Source organism: Chinchilla lanigera, unplaced genomic scaffold, assembly GCF_000276665.1.
Source record: "Chinchilla lanigera isolate Chin_1 unplaced genomic scaffold, ChiLan1.0 scaffold00051, whole genome shotgun sequence".
In the NCBI taxonomy this organism is placed as follows: Eukaryota; Metazoa; Chordata; class Mammalia; order Rodentia; family Chinchillidae; genus Chinchilla; species Chinchilla lanigera.
The window spans coordinates 13,016,629-13,039,666 of record NW_004955452.1 but is presented as its reverse complement, the minus strand read 5'-3'; the positions used below and the strand labels follow the sequence as shown (position 1 = coordinate 13,039,666).

Sequence of the window (23,038 nt, the reverse complement as noted above, 5' to 3'; positions counted from 1 at the left end):
ACACAGGTTTGTGTTGGTCGCATGGGATGCTATATGATTACACTCAGAACTTGCTCGTGTAAACTCCTACATGTTCACACTAGCTGACATGTTCATGTGCTTTTACACAGCAACCCACAGGCATGCATATTTCCAAGCATCAGGACATGCTTTTGCATGAAGACTGCCTCTGCCATCTGCACATAAGGCACCCAAGAAATCTGGGTTTGTGGGGGTGTCCAGGTATGTGGGTGGGGAACTGATCTTTTTCTGATGCAGCTTCAAAGTATCTTGTTAATAAAGGGACAGGATGGTCCCAAGGCTCCTTCTTCTTCCTTTCAGTCAAGAGCTTAGAGTGGGAGTGGGCTGGGGAGGGTGTGAGGGTCCCACACTCACAGCTTCCAGAAGCCTCTGCCTCTGTGCCCTCTGAGCTCAGGTAGCCCCTGCCTCCTTCACTCCGTTCTTTCTCCTTCTCTCCTCTTCCTGTGTGTAAATATTAAAGAGCTGAGCCTGCAGGGCTGATGTAGACATGAGGAGAGAATGAAATTAAAAAGGATTCCCTCGCCCCCATTCTGACACCCCCGCCCTGCAGTCCCCCTGCTCCTGCCTCCTCCCCTCTCCCCTCCCCTCACTCAGTGCTTCCACATGTCTCTCCTCCCCCCAGTCCAGATGGGAGCTGGCTCCTTCAGAAAGGGGGCTCTGAACAGGGTGTGGGGAGCCACCTCTCTCTGCCTCCCCCCAGCACATCTGCTTACAGGGCTTGGAGCCCCCACGTGAGTATTTCTTTTATTTTGGGGGTGGTGGTGAAGAAGGAGAGTGTTTTTAAAGCCAGCTGTGAGTGGCGTTGAGAGGCTCAGGGCTGAAAGGAGGTGGGTGGGGTCCTATGTATCTGTAGGCTTCCTCAGGGAAGCTCCGGGTCTAGCTGTCTTTTCTTTCTTGGGACACACAGGAGAAGGAGGGGTCTCAGGTGCCCCCCCGCGGGTGGGAGTAAATTGGGGGGAATAAGGGGAAGAGGGGGCTTCTGTTTTAAAGAGAATGTGTGGTAAGGTAAGCCTGCTGCTTCCTGGCATCCTGGGTTTCTGGCAACTGGGCAAGCATCTCTGGGAGCTGTCCCGAGTGCTGATCAGTACTCGGACGGAGTTCGCTCCTTTGGAGCTGTCCCGAGTGCTGAATGGGGCTGTGTTCTGGATGATGATGGAAAAGCAACGGGGCAGTGCTGAGGGCTCACTAGGAAAATTCTCCCAGATGACCCACTTTCTAAGAGCGTAGTCCCTGTGGGTTTAGGCCTCACAGTTACTGGTGGTATTTGGAGAAGGGACTTCCCTTACCTTGGTTTTACTTCATCTTCCTCTTTCCAAAACTGTCCTACTATTAGTCTGGGGGTAGAGATAGTCAATGAAATTGTGGCTGTTGAGTTCTCTTCTACTGGGACCGTTTTTCGTGCAATAAGTACCAACCTTAACATTACTGGGTCCTAGAAGTTCAGCCTCATGGCATTTCTGGTCACTAGAGCTTAGGGTCTTGGTTGGGGCTGGAGTGGATAGAGATTGGGAGTTCAGGACAATCTGATTGCTTGGTACCTATGCTCACCATACTTTGGTATTCAGGACAGGGACATTGAATTATTTTGCAAGCCTGTCTTGTGCTCTGCCCATTTCCAACCCTAGCTCAGAGAAGCATTTAGAAGAGACTTTTGTTGGGGAGGAAGATTTCTAAGCAAAGGATTCAGGGAGTGGGTGGGGTTTTCAGTGCCATGGAGAAGAGAAGGAGGAGGCTACTGGAGACAGGGCAGTAGGAAAGGAGGAAGATCTGGGGGAGTTGAAATTATTCAAAGTGAGGGATGAGGTCTGGTTTCAATCCTTAGTTTCCCAGGCTATCTCTTCCTCATTAACCTATCTGCGGTTAGGGTCCTCTCAACTATCTGGGTTCTTATGCTCTGTCTTTGTAACCAGGAGGGGAATAGAGCAAGGAGTTATTTCCAGGTCCCTTCCTTGTCATCCCAGGGGGATGAGAACCAAATGTCAGGACATGCAGATGAGAGTGTGGGGGAACAACAGGCAGGAGAGGTTGATGGCAGCTCACCTCTCATCCCCAAGAGCACAATCAAATATTCAAATGGGATCCTGCTCAAGGGGAGAGGAAGGAAGGAGTTTCCAGCTGATACTGGACAGAAGTGGGGTGTGGCAGGGAGTTTAAGACAAGGGAGTGATATCTAGGGACCTCAAACTGAACCAGTTCCTCCCTTCTCAGTTAAGACTTCTAGTTAATAAGGAGCCCTTCACCCATCATGTTTTTGATGTAACTCATCAAAATGATCCTTCTTTTCTCTAGCTGCTTGAGAGGAGCTGAGTTTTCCTATGCTGTGGGTGCTGGGAGGTGGTGGGTGTGGGTGTGGGTGCCTGTTTGGGGAGGGGAAGTGTTTGTGCTCCACTCAGCTCCCTTGGTTACATAACAGCTTTGATAAGACTTTACTTTTGAGCTGCTGCTACTGCCTGAAGCAGTCACCCCTCCACCCCCACATGGAACGCTCGATGTCCACCCCCTTTTCTCTGGCCCCTTAGAGAGTCCTGCTATTCATGATCTAGTGTTCCAGCAGCTGCTTCCCTGCCAGGAGGTGTCTGCAGCTTGCTTCCCTGTTCCCTGACCAGCTACTGTTTTTTAAAAAAATACTTGCTGCTTTTGTTATTTTGGGCCCAGGTCAACTTCTTTATATTTCTGCCCTCTCCCTGAACAGGGCCCTCAAACTGGATGGGAGGGTTCACTGGACATCGTGAAGCTATCCTCTAAGGAAGTAGATGGGTATTCCATGAGGTTTTAGGGCCAGAGCTAAATTCTTTACTGCTCTTCTATAGAGAGCCCTTCCGCATCCTTGTCATGGCCCAAGAAGTTATATTTGTAATCCCATGGAAAAGTTATTGGAATTCTAGTGAGTTAATTCCAATTTGCCACGTCCAGTGCAACCCATGGTGAGAATAAAGACACTAAGGCATATTTGTAGTTATGGGGAGCCAAGGGGCCCTAAATCCAGCCATGATGATGGCTATCCACAGCAAAGGCCTCAACCCAAAGCCAAACCCTGGTTTTATTCATTCATGAGGAAAGGAGTGTTTTGAGGATGAGTGACTGTGAGAATGGTGGGAAGTAGGTGAGTGCTGTGAGCTGGTCTAGGTAGGAGGCCTGAAATCACCTCTGCAAATGCAGAGAGAAGGATATGCAGAAAGAGTCATCTGCATAACACAAATGAGATAGCATCTAATGTTCTGGGATCTGTGCTTCAGCTCTGATGTGTAATCTTTCAAGCCCCAGGAAGTCATAGCTTCTATCTCAAGGCTTAGGCTCGATCCCAGCCACCTCCATCCGGCTCACACATGGGAACAACAGTGGGGGTGGGGGGTGTCCGGGGAAACACACCTGCCATCATCAGCGCCTTGACTGGACTGACGTGCATTGCTTAAAGCCAATTGAAGGGATAAGGACGAGGTCCTAGCCAGTTCTGTACATACTGATACATGGAAATAAGGTCAGGCTCAGCCAAAATGGAGATAATTGCTCCTCTTTTAAGGAGAGTCGCCCAAGTGGTCCTGCACACTTTCTCTGCTTCAGTATCTGTTTTGGAGGTTGGGAGTGGTGGGACATATCTTAAAGTACCAGGAGAAAAGGATCTGCCTTGGTATTTCCTCTTCAGTTCCCTTTTTAGAATTAAAGGGCTATATATGGAGGGACTGCCTCTTAGATGGGAAAAGATGCACCAGCTTTGTTGTTATTCCCACCCAAGTTGTCTGAGCAAGTACTGGTTTCTTTTGGTGTGGGACAAAGCAATTTTGGCACTCTTCTTTGAAGTGACTTGCTTTTTCTTTAGAGAGTAAGTGAGAATGGGGTGTGTCCAGGACTGGGATACGTCCTATTGATAACAGGAGCAGCTTTCCAAATGGAGACTTGTAAGTTTGCAAATGGAAACTGCTTTCTGGAGAAGGGCCACAGGCAGCAGAGTGGATCAAGTTCAAGCTAGGGAGAAAACAACTTTTGGGCAGCCCCAAGTTCAGTGTCATTTCCCAATGTCAATCCCCGGTGCTGCCCTCCCAAAATAAAAAAAGAGAACAAAAGGACATCCTCCAGTTTATGTGTGTGTGAGAGACTTGCAAGTTTGCAAATGGAAACTTGTGATGTTACCTGGAGGGATTATGGACTTCTGGCTTTGTGAACAGAGTAGAAGCCCCTGAATATTCCTGCAAGTATCTGACTGCATATGTGGACATTTGCATGTGTGAGTTTGCTGTATGTATGTGTATAAACACACATGTATAAGTGTGGGCACAGATATATGTCGTATTTATGTATGATTTTGTGTGCACCCATGTATATATATGACTATGAAGGTGATTAAACCACTGTGTGTGGTTTATGTGATGTATATATATATGAGTGTAAGCATGAAAGTGACCATGCATGTGAGGCCACATATAGTATACATATGTGATTACCAACATAGAGGTATGTGCTTCAGTTGAGTCATGCGTGAGAATAAATTGTGTGCATGTCTTATAAGAGAGAGAAACAGGAGACAGATTAAGAGAAAGAATTTTTTTATTTCCTTTATGTTTTGACGGTGGTGGTACTGGGGATTGAAGAGAGACAACACTGACTGCACATTAGAGTTATCCAAAAGTTATTTTCCCACTAGCTTGAACTTGATCCACTCTGATGCCCAAGGCTCTTCTCCAGAAAGCAGCCTCCGCGAGGTTTCTCAAATTCTCATGTCTTGAGGAGCCAACTTATTACCAGTCCTCTGAAGGAAGTTTACAGAGGAAAAAAGCTGTTTAGGCTTACAGGACAACTGCATATGGGGTCTAGGCCTAGTATTGTTGGGATGCTGTGGTATTCAGGAGCATATGGGAGAAAGAACATGGAAAGAGAAACATTGATATTACTACAGAAGTCTTAAAAATCAAGAACAAGTTGGGCTTAGGGGAAGGAAGGGGAAAAAGATACTGTATTAGAAAGGCCCAGCTGTAAGCCGGGCATGGTGGTGCACGCCTGTAATCCCAGCACTCGGGAGGCTGAGGCAGGAGGATCGTTGTGAGTTCAAGATGAGCCTGGGCTACAAAGTGAACTCACAGCTGGCCTGAACTGCATAGCGAGACGCTGTCTCAAACAAACAAACAAACAAACAAACAAACAAAAAATAGGCCCAACTGTATCAATAAACCTCACATATATTGGGATGAGGCCATACATGTATACATATTTGTGTGTATTACTTTCTGTGCCACAGTTCACACACACCACTATAGCTGTGCTTTACAACATGCACATACATATACATAAACAAGTCTACAGGAGTGTGGGTAGCAACATGGGGATTTGTCAGCGTGTACATACTTTAACCTATGTAGATGTGAACAGGATCTACAGAAATGTGTGGGCATATGTTAATACTGATCTGATTGCAACTCACGGCTCTATACGTGTGTTCCATACCCTGCTTAACAACAGCCCACAAACAGTCCCTTCCCTCACATGTGCCTCATCCAGTGCACTCATTCATTCAGCAATGTTTGTCTTATCTTGGCACTATACATACCATAGGCTATGCTAGACACCAGGGATGGTTCTTGACCTCAGGTCACTTACAACCTGGAGATGAGGGTAAAAGATCCGGGGCTGGGCCGGATTATAGCTCAGCGGCACAGTGCCTGCCTGGCAAGCGTGAGGTCATGAGTTCGATTTCTGGCACAAAAAAAACCCCAAACAAAAACAAAAAGAAAAGACCTGGAGCCACATAAGGAGAGTGTGAAGGCACATAAATGTTCATGGGGCAGTGGAGACCTAAAGAGGGTTATGTTGTTCTAGAGTGGGAAGAGGCAAGTTTGGTAAAGGAGCCATAGAAGGGGAGGCTCTTAAGCCAAGGCTTAAAAGCGGTGCAGATGTTTGTCAGGTGGGCAACTGTGGGAAATGTTGTAGAGGGAGGACATGTCCCAGATGTTCCCCTGGCTTCTTCCCCTGCAATCTGCCTCCATGGACTCTTCCTCCAGACGCAGCCAGAGTGAGATGAAGTTGTGCCTTGTCAGTAGCCTTCCATCTTGCTCAGAGTGAAATCTAAAGCGCTTAGGAACATGAGCCTGAGCAATAGGAGTGCTGTGTGTAAAACAGTCACAAGTTTCCTCCCAGATCCTATACAGGCTTCTTTCTGTCCCATAAAGAGGTTGTGCACGCTCCCACCTTGAGGCTGTTTAGCATTTGCTTTTCCCTTCAGCCGCAAATGCTCTTCCCCCAGGTTTCTGCACAACTCACTCCCTCACTTTATTCAAAAGTCTCTTTTTTGGAGAGGCCTCCCCAACAGTCCGACTTAAATAGCCATTTGTCATTCTACCCCCTCACCCCAGTTTATATATATTTTTTGAGTCTCAGCACTTGCCACTGCATTGTCTCATACATTGGTTTATCACCCCTCTTTTCCCACTAGTATATAAACTTCAAGAGAATGGATGCTTTATATGTTGTGGTCATTGCTGCATCTACTGTGTCCAGAATAATATCTGGCTGGGGGCAGACTCTCCAGATGTATGTTGAGTGAAACATATTGTAGATTGATCATACTAGCAGCCAATGAGGAGGATGGATCCAGGTAGAACAAGATACGAGGCAGGGAGACCAGTGAAGAAACTGTTGTAATAGCTTTGATGAGAAATTAGAACAAGGGTGACTTGTAGAACATTGACAGAGGAGTTGGAGAAAAGGAGATGCAAAGTGCAGATGTTTGTGTGTGCATGCATACATATATGTGCACATGTGTATTTCAGCAGTATGTGTGCTGTCTTAGTAGGGGAAGGCTAAGGAGGAAAGGGCAAGTTTCTATATATGTATATGTGATCACAAACACCCCACAACAAGCTGGACATCCTCCGGCTAACCCTGGCTGCCATTCTTCCTCCCTTTGGATGTTAACGCCACCATCCCACATACACCCACCTCTGCCAGCCAGGCTGCAGTGGGCTGCTAAGCTGGGTCTCTCTGGTTCTGCACCCTCAGGGATGAAGAGCTCCTGCCTTAGTGGAACAGGGGTAGGGAGTAAGCAGGATCCTGAACAGCAGAAGCATCTTAGGAAGTCAAGAGTCACAGACAGTGTTAGAGACACACAGAGAGGTCTGCTGACCTCACCAGGAAGATTGGGAAGCTCAGAGCCAGAGGGCTGAGGCGTGGCCAAGACTTCCTGGAGCCAGATGCAGTGTCCTCTCTGTTGTACTCTGGATCCTCTCTCAGGGGTCTGGGTCCCTTAGTCAGGGATGGGTTTGAGGGTCATGCCCACCCCTAGGCTCTTAGTGAAGTCAGGTCCAGTCTCTAAGGACAGTCTGGGGGTTGACAGTAGGGGAGGAGTTTCTCTTCGAGTCTCAACTTTGGTTATTTTCCTCTCTACCAAGAGACTATGAGGGTATTGAGCTTGTGTTGCAAAATGAGGAACTAAGCTTAGACATCAGGCAGGACCAGTTGGCTGCCTGCATGAAGGGAATGAGGCTTAGTTCGTTGGCAAAACTGGCAGAGGGGCTGTTGAGAGAAAGAGGGAGAAGTGGAAGTGGTGGGTTTTCCCTGTTGCCCCCATACCGCTCCCTGACCTCTGAGTTCTTCTCTCAGACCTCCAAGCCTGGGGCTGGATTTCCTGTCCAGAGAACCCAGAGCTAGAGCCCTTTCCAGATTCTGGGGTGTAGGGGCCCTTCTATGGCTTTCTTCTATCGTCAGGGGTAGGGACTGGGGTGCCACAGCTGCTCCCCTCCCACCTGGGCTGTGAGCTTGGGGGTTGGGCCGAAACAGCCGCCAGAGCCGCCCACCTGCCCGCGGTGTCATGGCAACGACTCTGCCCACGTGGACGGAGAGGAAAGGGAGGAGAAGAAGGAGAGGAAGCATCTCGACCGTGAGGATGGGAGGGGGCTTCTCCGGGTCTCTTGTTCTGGCCCCCATCTTCTAGCTCGTCCCTTGCTGTAGTGCCTTTCACTTCAGACCCCCCAGGGCAGGTTAGGGCTGGTATTTCATCCCTGGCATCAGTGTGTGCGTCCTTGGGTGTCCTGAGTAAAGATGACCTTGGCCTCCTGCACTGTGGAGCCCTGGCCAGGGTTCTGGGGGACGTGGGGCCTTGGCACGTGCAGCCTGCTCCCTCTCTCCCCACACTGCAAGTTGGGGATGGTGCCTGGGGCTGAGGGGATGAGAGCCCGACCTACTTCTCCATTTTCTCACTATCTTTCAAAAGGAAAATGACCCACTTTTCAGCCAATCGGACTGGGGCCTGTTCCCAGGCTGATTCCCTGAGCCCCCCTGCCCAGGCCTCTGCCCCACCCTCAGCCTCTTTGCCACGTGCTGGGTCCCCTTGCTAAGGGAAGCAGGTGCACCGTGTGGAGGGGTCCTTCCTTGCCATCTGCGCTGGCTCAGGGGGGAGTCTGTTCTGGGTGGGGCAGGGGTGGGCTAAGGCCTGGCTGACCCTACAGCAGGTGTTTTGGGCAGATGCCACTGACTGCCTCAGGCCTAGGCACTTTGAGTCGTCCATGCCAGCCCCTTGCACTACCAGGATGCATGCATTTCCATCCTCTGGAGTCACAGGAAGGGATCTAGGGGCAGGAGCGCTGCCCCTCCTCTCACCTTGTTTTAGCGGGTGGTGGTGGCCTGTCTTCCCAAGCTGTTCTGTTTCCGTGTGGAAAGGGAGAATTATGTCTGTCCGTCTGTCTGTCTGCATTCCTGCCAGAGTTCCTCCGAGAGACCCCTTCTAGGGGATTCTGCCTACGCCTGTCTTCCCAAGCCCCTCCCCCCTTGGATATTGGTCTGGGCCTCAGAGCCCCCTCCCTCCCTCAGCTATATTGGCCTGGGCTGGCTTGGGGGGTGATTAGGGATTTAATTATTTAGTTTCTCCAGCTCAGTAGATTAATTCCATCCATCACAGGCAGGCCGAGCCTTCATCCCCCTCTCTGGGCTGCCTGGCCAACCCCAGAGGGAGTGAACATCATTGCTCACCTGGGCCCAGTATTGGATCTGGGAACAATGGATAAAGTTCTTGTTGGGGGAGGATTTGGTACATGACACTGAGCAGATGTGGGTGCCTCAGAGCTGTGAAATGAACACATACACTCATATGTGGATAAGCGTGTGGGTGTATCTGTAAGGTTTGCATGCATGCAGCTTCTGCGCACACAAACATCCGTGTCTTTTGGGTGAAAATGCAAATGTGTATGAACCTTTGAGGGAACAAGCCTGTGTGTATCTGTGTACATTATGTGATGACTGTGTGTGAGGGTGCGTGCTGTGTAAGACATGTGGCTGACTGCGTGCTGTATAATTTACCTCCAGATGAACACGTGGAAAACTGTGAACGAGCAGTCTTGGGGACTTGCATAGCCATGTGTGAGGGAGGGGTGGCAGGATGGAGCTTTCCTGAGGCTGAGTACTGATCAGACCCACTAGAGGTCCACCTGCTGGCCTCATCAGACCCATTTGGTCAGAGATGTGTTACTTTAGATGGGTTCTGTTCTGCCTAGGTAGTTGAGAGTGTCAGACTCATATTCAAATCCCTGTTCTACCACTTATGTGGTAGAACCCAATGGGGCACTTTTCTTTACATTCTATGTCTCAGTTTCCTCATCTGTAAAATGGGACTAATGATGGTACCTGCTCTGTAGGACAGCTGTGAGGAGGACACAAGGGGATGCATCAAAAGCATTTCACACAGAGCCTGTGGAGTTGCAGGCATTCAAAGAGCTGAACCTTAGACTTCTGAGTTGGAAGGCACCAGGGGTTATCCATCCCGTGCTTGAGTCCCAGCTCTGCTTGCACACCTCCTCAGTTGGACACTTAAGTTCTTCAGCAAAACCATGTCACTTTGGCCCAGCTCTGCCTGCTGTGGAATTCTGGCCCAGCTACAGGGAGTCATTTCTCCCCAGCCTTCTGTTTCTCCGCTTCTCTTTATGTATCAGTGGTGGCGTGCTACTTCTTGATGGCTCATGTGCCGACCCTGAGCTCATTGAGCACCTACTATGTGCTATTTCTCTCCAAATAGTGATAGATCATGTAAATCCTGACCTTCTAGGAACTCACGGCCTGCAAACAGTTATTTACTATTCTGTGCTAAGGAGAGGTATGGGACTCAAGAGGAGGTAGCTCCTGCTGTGTGCTGGGACTGATGAGGAGGGCACTTGTAGGGAAGGCTTCTTGGGAGAGAGTGCACAACAGGGGTGAGGTTGAGAGGACAGACCTTCTACACAGAGGACATTATGGTCTGTTCTGCCTTCTCTTTCTACACACTTTCCCCCAGGGTCCTTGGTTCTCTATTCTCTTCCGTCTTCCTAAGTGCAGAATTTCAGAGAGAAGAGCTGTGGCTTAGACTTCCCTGAGGCTGGGTCAGGGTCAGGGTCAGGCAAAGCAGAGCGATGGGAGATACTACCACATGAGCCTGGAATCAGCCTACAAAGGGTCTCTAAAGGGTCTCTAGACTTCCCTGAGGCTGGGTCAGGGTCAGGGTCAGGCAAAGCAGAGCGATGGGAGATACTACCACATGAGCCTGGAATCAGCCTACAAAGGGTCTCTAAAGGGCTGTGTGGGACCCAGTGCTGTGCTTGCCTTCCCTGTGAGAGAGACCCAGAAGTAGGGCAAGGGCCCTAGTGCTGGAAGTCCCTGTCCCATCTCACACAGAAGCATACAGGACAATGTGCTAAACCTGCAGGCAGCTCTAAGCTCTGAACTCCATGGAGGGACCAGATTCTTAGGCCAGAAGTAAGGAAGGCCATGGGCCTGACCTGGATGAACAGCTCCTGTCCAATGGATCTCTGTCATAGATTGGGTCTCTCACTTGTTATTCTCTGGCCCTGGCAGGCTGAGGTCTGGTGGTACCCTGGAAGCTGGGACAGCACTAGCCCACCCATAGTACATACAAATGGAAGAAGTACATACAAATGGAAGAAGGTACTAGGTGCTCAAGTCAGAAGAAGCCAATATATGGATATAAATGTCCCAACTGCCTGGGATAGATCAGCTTAGTTACTCATTGTCAGAACCTGAGGAAGTAGTTATAATTATCCCTATTTTACAGATGAGAAAACTGAGGCTCAGATAGAAAAAAAAAAAACAAGTTGTTCTTGGTGATGCAGATAACATTGTTTCTCCGGTACCCGGCTGTGAGGTTGCTGGATTTTCCCTCCCATATTCCTGGAGTTGGAAGAGAGACTGCCAGTCCTGGCTACAGAGGCTCCTGCAGGCTCCTGTGAATCAAGGCTCTTTACTTTCTCAGATGCCACCATCTTTGGCTGCCAGGGCTGCTCAGCTCTCTTTTGCATGTTCATGATGTAGGAAGTTTTTAAAAGGGTCCCAGGCAAACAAATTCCTAGATGCATGAAGCCAGTGAGTTTTTAGAGTACCCATTTCTGATCCAGACCCATCAGGCATGGCCACAGCCTCTGCCCAAAGCTGTTTGTGAAACTCTCTCTAAGGCCCTGTGTTTAGTTCTCATGAATTTAAATGGTTTCTTCCTCATTATCAATAGCTAATCCTCAGCACTATGCTGGACATTTTGCCTGCGTTACATTAACCCTCATGACATCACAACAAGAAAGGGATTCTTCTTGACCCTGCTTGAACACAGGGAAACTGAACTGGAGAGAGATAGAGGGACTTCCTTAAAGCTCATGTTTAGTAACTTGGACCTGGGCTATTCACCCAGACAGTTTGGTTCAAGACCCAGGGCCCACCGTCTCTTGTACCAGGATCTCACAGGAGTTCTGTTCCTGGGATTCCTTCTTATTATCAGGGGGTCCTGGAGACCTTCAGGAAGGGGACAGTGGATATAACTGGGCATCACAGCCTGGGAATTAGTTCAGTTGACAGAGACGGATGAGATAGCTAAAAATGGATTGGAAACAGTTGGTCATGAGAGATGGGGCCAATCAGTATGAATTGTGTCTCAAAGGCCTTTTGGAAGCTGTGGAAAAGGAAGTTCACACTTTGTTTCTGGAGCCTCTTGGAAGCATATAGTCTCTGCTGAGGAAGGAGCTGGGGGCCCAGCAATTTTGAGTGAAGAGACCTCCTTGGGCTGGGCGGTCGACCCCGTGCCTTGCTCCCTCAGCTCAGCCTGGAGTTCCTCTTCACAGCCTCATTTTTTCTCTTCAGCGTTGGGAGAGCCATGTCTTTACTTCTTATGCCTCCCCTCTACTTTCCCTGTGCAGAGTGACACATCTGGGGGAGAACCTAGGCAAGCAAGATAGCAAGGCTGGGCTTGGAGTCAGGATTTCCAATATCAAATCCTCTAGGGCTCTCCAAAGCCTTTTGAGGGAAAGGCTATTGTGCACAGGAGAGTGGGTGAGGCAGGAAAAGAAGACATTCATTTACGCAAGAGATATTTTCTGAGCGCCTGTTAGTGTGTTGTCCTAGACGCTCAGAGCGCTGCAGAGTATGAGCAGGTGTAGTCCCTGCCATTCTTAGAGCTGATATTCTACCATGGGAAGATGAACGAAAATGTGTAATGGATGAAGCAAACAATTTCAAGGAGCAGTAAGTGCTTTTAGAGCAATGTAACAGGGTGATGTAGAGCGAACCTGGGAGATGAAGCTTGACTGTAGTTAGAGTGAATGGTCAGGGAAGGCCTTCTGAGCCCCAGAAGATGAGACAGAGGAAGCCATGGGAGTATCTGGGACAGAGTGTTCCAGCAGAGAGAACATCAAGTGCAAAGCCCCCTGAGGTGGGATTTTCAAAGGGATTATAGGTATTGTGGGTTATTCACAGGCTGAGAGCACTGTCCAGTGGGTCGGGAATGCATTTAGACTCAGGTCTGCCTAAATGTCTTGAGTGTTTTGGAACAGTACACTCATCTGCTGTAAAATTCCTGTCCTAAGCAGAGTTGATTAAGTAAAGTGATGAAAGTGAATAAATAAGATCGCATACCTCTCCCTTTCCTTTCTGTTCTTCTCTTGCCCTCCATTTTCTGGGACAGAGTATGTAGGAGAAAGAGGATTTTCCTTGGAGTCCTAAGGGTTGGGGTTGGGAACAAGGCATGCTGTGACTTCAGCCACAGGTCTGGATTGAGGGAAGCCAGGGACCAGGGGACTAGCCCAGCTACAGAGATGCTGCCAAAGCTTCTGAGTACGTTGGTCAAGGGCAGGAAGACGTGAAGTGCTGGAGCAGGAAGGTAGATGAATGATCAGAAATGTGAGCTGCAGGTGGGAGGCTCCGTGTTAGGGCTGTCAGGGACTAGCCCATTTACAGCGGACGTAAAGCTCCTGCTACCCAAGCTTTGGTCAGGTCAGAGGATATAGGAGGCTGGGCAGGGAAACTGAGATAGAATCCCAGCCGTATTGGTTGGGTCATCACAGGGAAAGAGGGTAGATAGGCAAATCTGAAGCTTAGAGGTCCTTGAGCACCTACAGTTCCTCCATGGGCGTGGAGGAATCCAGCCTTACAGCAGCAAAGTGAATGCTAAGTCTCACTTGCTGTAAGTTCTGAAATACTGCAGCTGGTCTGGGGATGACTTCCTGGACTCCATGTGAGGGGACTGGAGGGGGCTGAGCACCTGTACCCTTTTGCTGCTGTCTGGACCATCCTGTTCAGCTTGTAGCTGTCCCAGAAGCTTCTTGAGGAAAGAGTAAATCATCTAAAGTTTGATTTTTGAAGTCTTCATCTTTTCCCAAGGCATTACTTTGTGTCAGCCTCTGAGACATTGGCTTTTGGCATGCACATCTAGATCCTTGGGTCCCTAGAAGTGGACAGTCTTAAGAATGGCTTGTCTTTTCTCCCGGCAGAGTGTCTTTGGCCTTAGATAATTGTCTCAGAGAGAGTAAGTGACCTACTCAGGGTCACACTGTAAACCAATGAAGGAAGTAATAAAACAACAAATAACGATAGCTACCTTTATTTAGTATTTACCATGTGCTAGTACAGTGCTAAGGGATTCATATGCTTTGCTTTATTAGCCATCACATCATTAGTACCTTTACGATGGGCTTCATATTATCCTCACTTTACAGATGAACAAATAAGAGAGGTGAATCACCTGCCCAAGTACACACAACTAATAGGTGAGTGCAAAGGGATCTGAACTCAGTCTGATGAGAGTCCACACCAATAACTGCTTTGATCCCGGGAGTTTGTGAGTCACCGAGGTCTCAAGAAAGGAAAATCAACTGATTTGGCTGGGCAGGGCCCTAGGGGAGAGGAAGAGAAAACACTCTCTCTCCTCTGCAGCCCTCTTCCTTCCCCCATTTTCCATTCTTTTTCGGGAAGGTAATTGCTTGGGTGACAACCTCCTGCAGAATTACACAGCTGGTTTCCCAGTGAGATTTGTAACAACAACCCCACCAGCCTGGCAGCCCCTAGCAAGTTCCGGTTTAGGAAACTAATTGCTGGATTGTGTAGTTGGTGCTAAATTGGGTAATTTCTTGGTGACGGCATCTGTGCCACTTCTTCCATTCCCAGATAGATTTGAGATCCATCGGAGAAGAATTTGTCACACACGGCACCCTCCCAGACTCCTTTGCTTCTCACTTCCCAGTCGGCCATAGGCGGTTACAGAAGTGGCTGCTTCCTTGGGCCGCAGCTTTACCGTCTGAGCTTTACCTGGCTGTGTCCTGGGGAAGTGGAGATATGACTTAGTGCAGTAAGATGGGGAAGAGAACAGCAGCGCTCAGTGCTGTGATAGGGCTTCAGCTAGTTTCCTTCATTCTGTACTTACCTAACCTTGGACATGGTATAAACTCATGTTTACTACACAGGGAAAAAGGCTGACCCATGCTCTGGTTAGTTGTGGAGTGTGCGGTACAAATGAGGTCTTTTTATTTGTTTATTTGCTTTAAAACAACGGGTTTATTTTCATGGCTGTGTTTCCTTAGAATGGCATTTAAGAATGTGACTGCTGCAGACTAACGGCACAGCCAGGAGAAAAGCTAAGGCTTGGGAGTCATTAGGTTTGCTTTTTGCCTTTGCCACCAGCTCTCAATGTGATCCTGTGGAGGTCAGTTAGCCTCTGTAAAGCCTCAGTTTCTTTTTCTTTTAATTGGGAGCAGGGATAATATCTGTCCCTTGGAATAGTTTTGGGAATTAAGTAAAGTATCATAAGTGAAAGGGTCTAGTTTTTTGTAGACTCACATTCAGTCAACAAACGTCTGCCACATGCCAACCATTGTATTAGGAGCTGGGGAGAATGTAGTGAATAAAATGGATTAAATTCCTGTGTGGAACTTGCATTCTAATGGGAGGACAGGCAATCTCAGAATCACACAAACTTAAAATGGTAACAATATAAGAGCCAGGTACATGGTGCCTTGAGAGCAAACAGCAGGGGGATCTGACCTAGTCAGGGAGGCCAGAGAAAGCTTCCCTGAGGAAGCAACAACTGGGCTGAGATCTGAAAGGTATGCAAGAGTTAGCAAGGCAGAGGTGGGCGGGAAAAGCTTTCTGGACAGGGGAAATAGGCTCCATGATGTGAAGGACCAGGGAACTGAACAAAGCTTGGCTGGGCTGAAGCAGAGAGAGCAAGGGGGAGCATGCGGCGAGAGGATGTTGGCAAAGGAGGAAGGGCCAGATTCCGCAGACCTGGTTGAACGCTTTGTCCTAAAGATACCAATAAGCCAAGGAAGCATTGCAAGCAGAGCAGTGACATGATCAGATTTACATTTCCAGATGATCATCTGGGTTGATGCAGGGTGAGAACTGAAGCAGGAAGACCAGTTAGGGGACTTTTGCAGATGCCTAGGCAGACGGTGGTGTTGAGAGGTGTAGTTAGATTCGGTAGCTGTGCTTTCTGCTGCAAATACGAAAAACCTGGCCTACAGTGATTTAAAATAGAGAGTGTATTCCTTATCACAGGTAGGCCTGGAGGAAGGTAACTGCTTGTGTTGGGTTTGTGGCCTGATGATGCTAGGACTAACATCTCTGTAATTCTCAAGGCCTTTCTCTCATGATGGCAAAGTAGCTACCCTAGCTCTAGCCATCAAGATTTCATTCAACCAAAAAGAAGGGGAGGAAGGATGGCAGTAGCAGGCCCCACCCATTTTGTCACAAAGACAGAATCTTTACCAGAAGACCTCATCATATTTTTATGTATATTTCATTCACCAAAAACTGAATCATGTGGCTCCTAGTTATAAGGGAGGCTGGGAAGCTGGATGTGATGGGGCACACCTGTAATCCTAGCACTCAGGAAGCTGAGGCAGGAGGATCACCATGAGTTCAAGGTTAGTTTGGGCTACATAGTGAGTTCAAGTCCAGTCTGAATTGCATAGTGAGACCCTGTCTCAAAACAAAAACAAAAACAAAAACAAAGGAGGCTGGGAAAAGGAAGAAGGAAGCCGAAAAAGAGTTTTAGCTAGTCAGCCAACAATGATGGGTAGATATGGAAATACATCGCACATCTATTTTTAGGAAGCAAAATCCAGAGGAGTTGGTGATGGATTGAATTGTGAGTCCCTTCCTCACTTGTTTTTCCTTCTCATTGATTATGTGAAGAAATGGGAGCAGAGGGTGGAGGAACGTGATCACAAATCGTAATATATAGGAGGAAGCCAGTAATTAATTTCTAAATCTTTTCATTGGGAAATCCACAAAATGGATAGCCCCTGACTGCACTACCTTGGATTTAATTATATTATTTGTTATTTGAACATTGCAGAATTTGAAAATCTAAAATAAAGGTTCACATGAGAGGCAATATAGTTTTTAAGGTGGTTTCTTGTACATTGTGTTTTTGATATTCGTTAAAGGCCTGGATATGGGTGAGCAGATGTCATTAGACTTGGTGAAGTTAGGTCACTTGTCTGGCCTTGGGGCTGCGCTTTTTCCACTAGACAGTGTTGCCCTGTAGGACCAGTGGAAGGGACTCACAAAGGTCTGTGTGGTGAGGAGGAATTACAGGGGCCCATCTCCTCTGAGACTAGAACCGGAGAGTATGAATTGATGCTGCAGAGGCTGAGGTTTGATAGGATCTTGATGACAACCCAGTGGCTTGGTGGCAGCACCCGTGTGAAGCTGGGGCAGAGAGTACCTGAGATCACCCAACACTGGCAAGAACAGTGTGAAGCTCCAGCTTGATACGATCACAGACGTAGAAATAGAATGGTGTGCAGTTCTGCTAAAGTGGCCTTTCTTGCCTAGGTCAGGAAGTGGAGCGTGCCATAGATGAAGGGCCAGACTGTCAAAGCTTCTGTCAGAGGCTGGGAGACGCTTCCAGTCACTTTTCCAAGTGCTAGAGAAGCAGCCATCTCTGAAGTCCCCTCTGCTATCCCAGAAAAGGGCAGCGGAGGAGAAGAACCGTCATGAAGTGAGGCAGTTGACAGCTATGAGGTCACCCAGTCTGCAGTCCAGGGCCCAGGGTGGGCCGGCAGTTGAGCATGTGTTACCCTCTCTTCTATGGAAGATTCCTAGGAGATTCCACAATTTTCTTCATTGTCTCACACCCCTTAGGGTCAGGAAGTTCTTCCCAATGTCTGTTTCTCTTCTACTACTATTAATCATGCTTGCAAAGCTAGCTCTTCTTCCCGACAACCCTGTGTCTAATAATGGCAGCATTAGTCTTCCAGTCACGGCTGTTGCAAACTTCAGAGTCGTCTTCCTTTTTGACTCTCTCTGTCCTTCCCTATTTTTGCTAATTCCTAACTCTCTTCTGGAACTTTCCCAGCCCACCCATCAGAATTGCTGATTTACACACTTCTTCTGCTTTGTGCCTGCTAATTTCTCCAATGGGAATTGACCTCTCTTATGCTTTTTTCTGCAGAACACACCGCCATTTTGTACTGCTAATCAAATACCCTCTTCTCTGGGAAGTCTACCTTGATTCTCTCCACTGAATCTGATTTTGCTCTCATTGGAACTAGCCTAAGATTTGGCACTTTTCTCCAACACAGTCATTTACTTATCTATCCAATGAATATTTATTAAAGAGCCAGGCAGCCTCTGGGCCAAAGCCTTAGAATAGGTGCTAGAGATCTAGAGATAAGTAGGACTTGGTTTCTACTGTGCAGAATGTTTTCCCCTACATTGTAGCAGGTGGGGGGAGATAGAGCCTGAAACAATTTCAGTGCAGTGTGATAGCTGCTTTCATGGGGGTACCCTGGATGTTATAAAAGCCCAATAGAGAGGCATAACCCAGAATAAGAGTACAGAACGTCTGGAAGGGAAGGTGGGGCTTAATATGAGTGTTAGCAACGGGGAGAATTTGAGGGTGGATGAGTGGAGTTTCTAGGAGGGAACAGTTTGTGCAAAAATACAGGGACCTCAAATAACTCTCAAGTGAGAGGTTGTTTTCCTGTTGGACTACGGACCTCCTGAGGACAGGGGCCACCCTTAAATTATCTCTATACAATTTTCATTCAAAATCTTACTCCTGCTAGCTGCTCAACAAATGTTTGTGGAATGCAACCACATTTAAGGGCGCTGAAAATTCTGTGGCTCAGCACCACGGACAGATCATGCAGACACCTGCAGTTGGAGGTTGTCCAACCTGTGAGCTCATTTGCATGTATTTGCATAATGAAACCAACTTCATTTCCCTGGGGGCCTGAAAGCTCTGCATCATGGGGGACCCAATCAGTCTTGGTGTCGGGGGCTGGGAAAGAAAATTGTCAGGGCCAGAGACCAGTCCTGAGGGTTTTGGGAAAATGTTTTCCTCTTTTGCTGACCACCGCTTTTTTTTTTTCTTGCCAGGAGCCAGTGGTCCTGAGCCTTCTGAAGTTAGGATTCTGCCTGGTGGTGGGGATCCTGACATCCAGGATGGGACATCCCAGATGGTGAGTGGTAGGAAAGCGTAGCAAATGGGGATTAGGTTCAGGTTCTCAAATCTGAGCAACTAGGGTTTGAACCTTGATTCAAAGTGACTCACCCACTTACTGGCTTTGTGACCCTGCCTTTTTGAGCTCCATTTTCTCATGTTAAATGTGGATAATATCTACATTACAGGATTTCAGTGGGTGTAGGGACTGTTAGGTATGCACAGTACCTGGTACATAGCAAATGCATGGGAAATAGTAGGAGATAAGCTATGAGCAGGATCTGGAACAAGCCTCCAACAGGGTGGGTGTGGGGAGGCCAGGCTAGGAGGAAGGGAGATTGAGTCTCAGAGGTTCTGCTGTCTGGAGTCGTTGAGGCTGTCATCCTTTCCTAGTCAGCAGATGGCCCAGGAGCTGGTCTGGGATGAGGGAGGGCTCCGTCTGCCAGCGCCTCCGTCCCTGTCCTTCCTGCTGTCACCCCCTCCTGCTGTAGCTCCTGTCCTGGCAGCTCCTGGAGCAGTGATTGGAGGCAGCTCTTGCTGAGAGCTGACCTCTCTGTCCTATAGCCTTGGCAAGCCCGGGATGGGGGCAGGGGCATTGGTTCCAGAGCTGCTTCTCCATCATCTCACTGCTTACCAGCCCACTGCTCCTGGGAGGAGGAACTCCTGGTGTCCAGGCCCAGTTTGGGACTCAGACGTTGCCTTGTGTTGTATGACCAGTGTTCCTCATCTGGTGTGCCCCCTCCATGACTCCACTCCAGTGGGAAGGGGCTGTGACCGCGGGTATAAAAGCAAAAGGGAAACTTCACTGGGGGAATATTTGGGACCCAGAAAAGGAAGGAAGAGGAGATACTTCCGATTTGCCTTCTTATCTCAGTCCTGAAGGGAGAGAGAGCGTGCAGCCAGATGGAAAGAACAGGGTATAGAAAGAATGAGAAAATTTTTTCTGCATAATGGCGCTGGATGTCTAAACTCGGGCCCAGTGTTCTCTTCGGTCACAGTGCGGGGAGCTGTGACCCTGAGGCCTGGCACCTGCAGCAGAGAGGTGGCGTTGGGTCAGGTTGGGACGGAGGTATGGCTCTGGATCAATCTGCTTAAACCTAGCTTGTTAAAAGCTCATTTACCTAATGAATAGTTTCTTTGAGTATTTTGGGTCTGCTTGGGTCTCCTTTTGTTTTTTATAATCTCAGGATATTTAAAAACCCATTTGGCTGAGAGCGTTTGCTCTTGTGAATAAGTATTTATCAAATTTGCAGCATTTGATGAATGATGGGATTATTCTCTACCTTTGAGTCTTTATCTATTATGACTGTTTTAAGGACTTTTCAGCCCATTTATGGAAAGATAGTACACTTAATCACAATAAATTGATATGCATTTAAAGGCATATAAGAATGTCCAGTTAAAGATGGTTTTAGGTGAAGTGGCCTGTTGTTCAGTCCAAATCCCTTTTTTCCCTGTTTTCCCAGGAGGGTCCTGGGGCCTGGCCCCCAACACTATGAAGAGCCTTTGCTGAGGCCATGAGGGGTTACCATGGCGACCGAGGCAGCCATCCCCGCCCAGCCCGCTTTGCTGACCAGCAGCATATGGACGTGGGCCCAGCTGCCAGGGCCCCGTACCTGCTGGGCTCCAGGGAGGCCTTCTCCACCGAGCCCCGCTTCTGTGCCCCAAGAGCTGGCCTGGGACACCTTTCTCCGGAAGGGCCCCTGAGCCTGAGTGAGGGGCCATCTGTAGGCCCTGAGGGAGGACCAGGGACGGCTGGGGCCGGGGGAGGCAGCAGCACCTTCCCCAGGATGTACCCTGGCCAGGGCCCCTTTGACACCTGTGAAGACTGTGTGAGCCACCCACCGGGCAAGGGAGCCCCCCGCCTGCCTCCCACACTTTTGGATCAGTTTGAAAAGCAGTTGCCCATTCAACAAGATGGCTTCCACACGTTACCGTACCAGCGAGGTCCAGCAGCGGGTGGGCCCGGGCCAGGGCCGGGGTCCGGTACTGCCTCTGAGGCCCGCAGCGAAAGCCCCAGCCGCATCCGGCATCTGGTTCACTCCGTGCAGAAGCTCTTTGCCAAGTCCCACTCTCTGGAGGCGCCTGGGAAGCGGGACTATAATGGGCCTAAAGCTGAGGGAAGAGGTGGCTCTGGGAGTGACAGCTACCCCGGCCCAGGCTCTGGAGGACCTCACACCTCCCACCACCACCATCACCACCACCATCACCACCACCACCAGTCCCGGCATGGCAAGAGGAGCAAGAGCAAGGACCGCAAGGGGGACGGGCGGCACCAGACCAAGGCCACAGGCTGGTGGAGCTCCGACGACAACTTGGACAGTGATAGCGGCTTCCTAGCGGGTGGGCGCCCCCCTGGGGAGCCTGGTGGTCCCTTCTGCCTGGAGGCTCCAGATGGCTCCTACCGGGACTTGAGCTTCAAGGGGCGTTCAGGAGGGGCAGAAGGTCGCTGCCTTGCCTGTACTGGCATGTCCATGTCGCTGGATGGACAATCAGTCAAGCGAAGTGCCTGGCATACCATGATGGTCAGTCAGGGCCGGGATGGATACCCAGGGGCTGGGCCAGGCAAGGGGCTCCTGGGTCCGGAGACCAAGGCCAAAGCCAGGACTTATCACTATCTGCAGGTGAGGCTTTTTGGGGAATGGGGGGGCAGGGTCCTCAGCCCTCACTAGGCTTGTCAGCCGGAGAACGGTGGAAAGGGTTGGATGGGAGCAGGCTGTTCCTGTGATGGAGGGCTTGTTCTGCCTTACCGTGTCACCCTGAGCCCCTTTGGGGCCTCAGTTTCCCTATTTGCGCAGCTAAGGGGCCCCTCTATTCTGACAGTGTACATCCATCCCAGGAAGACTTCCCCATGACCTGCTGTTTTGGACAAACTGTGCTGACCTCCAACTTAGTGAGGTTGGAGGCAGAATGAGGTTGAGGGAAGGCAGTGGACAGGATAGGGTTGCTCTCTGGTGGTAGCTGGCCTCGAGCGTGGAGGTCGGCAATTGGAAAGCAGATCTTCTGCCCCAAAGCGTTCTCCAGACCTCTTTTCCGCTCAGATCTGGGTGGTTCTGTTGTTTGAATATGAAGGTCAGATTCCAGACTATTGCTCTTCTGGGGTTGGTCATTTTGGGCTGCCTGTGGGGGTACAGCCTTGGTGCTGTGGAGGAGCCCTGGGAGCCTGTCTTGTGGGTTTTTCTAGGCTGGGGCATGCACTGAAGTCTGAGCCCTGACACAGCTCCAGGAAGGGCTTCCTGGGAGTGGGTGCCAGGATAACTGGTGTATGCTCTTCCCCTCCTGTCTTACCACCACCGTGGCCTCTGCCTGGAGGCTAGGAGCTCTAACCCCTCTTTTGGAGCCTTTTGCCTGGCCCCGTCAAGCCCATACTGCTTTCTTGAGCTCTCCATAGTTTGAAGAAGAAAAGCCCATGAAAAGTCCCAGGGATCCAACAGGTTTAGGGTCATCTTCCAGACTTGCATTCCTCGTTCATTCAGTGATGCAGAGGTGAAGACACAGATGCTGCCTGTGAGAGCTCACAGTGTAGAGGGAACAAACAAGGAAGGAGACGAAGTGTGAGGTCTGGGCTGTGATAGAAGAGAACCCTGGGCACCATGGGGACACAGCACAGGGAGAGCCCCTCGCCCAGCTGTGGTGGTGTCCAGGGGTGGCTTGGAGCAGCTTCCAAGAGACATGGCTCCTGAGCTGAATCTCAGCAGGAGTTGGAGTTAGTTGAGTGCAGAGTTAAGGTGTTACAAGAGGAGATGACAGCACGTCCAGAGGTGTGCAGAAGTGAGCCTGCGTGTGTCTTTTGGGTGTCACTGGCCTCCCGACAGGTCATTCACAGGTTAGGGCCCTTCTGGGGGAGTCATGAAAGCCCATGGTAGCACATAGCACCATAGTAAAAGCAAGAAGGACTTCTGGGATTCAGGACTTGTGCACTGGCTTTGGATTGCCCCCTCCCTGGGTAGGAAAGCACTCTAAACGGAGAACTGGCTGAGCCCGCGATATCCCTGGGGCCTTGCCACCATTTTGCTCCTCCTTGCTGCTTCTCCAGGGCTGCCCTGACCTCCCTGGGGGCTTCCTTTTTAACATGCACCTCACAGTGTCCTGCAGAGGAGCGAAGAGCTCTGCAGTGGCGACGGAGTGGGAGCCCTGCGGTGTGGCAGAGCATGCCCTGTCTGTCCCCTTGCTGGCATGCCTGCTGCTCCTCTCTGTCGAGTATGGGAAGAGGAAGGATCCTCGGGCCGGGGGTTCCCGGGCGTCATGGGACTGGGAAGTCTGAGCCCACTTGGGGGAGAACCGATGGGGTGCAGGAGCCTTCCAGACACTGGTATTTCCTTGGCACAAAAGCAAAGGAGG

At 49.6% G+C, this 23,038-nt stretch overlaps 1 protein-coding gene across 1 annotated transcript in view; it reads left to right on the top strand.

The window, feature by feature from the left end:
* Positions 1-630: 630 nt before the first annotated feature.
* The window catches only part of Dlgap3 (discs, large (Drosophila) homolog-associated protein 3), a 57,662-nt gene continuing 35,254 nt past the window's right edge, over positions 631-23,038 (top strand). Inside the window, exons 1-3 of the mRNA XM_005395128.2 lie at positions 631-752; positions 18,634-18,716; positions 20,164-21,321. Coding sequence (XP_005395185.1) covers positions 20,215-21,321 — 1,107 coding nt within the window. The 5' untranslated portion in view covers positions 631-752; positions 18,634-18,716; positions 20,164-20,214. The remainder of the gene's footprint in view (positions 753-18,633; positions 18,717-20,163; positions 21,322-23,038) is intronic.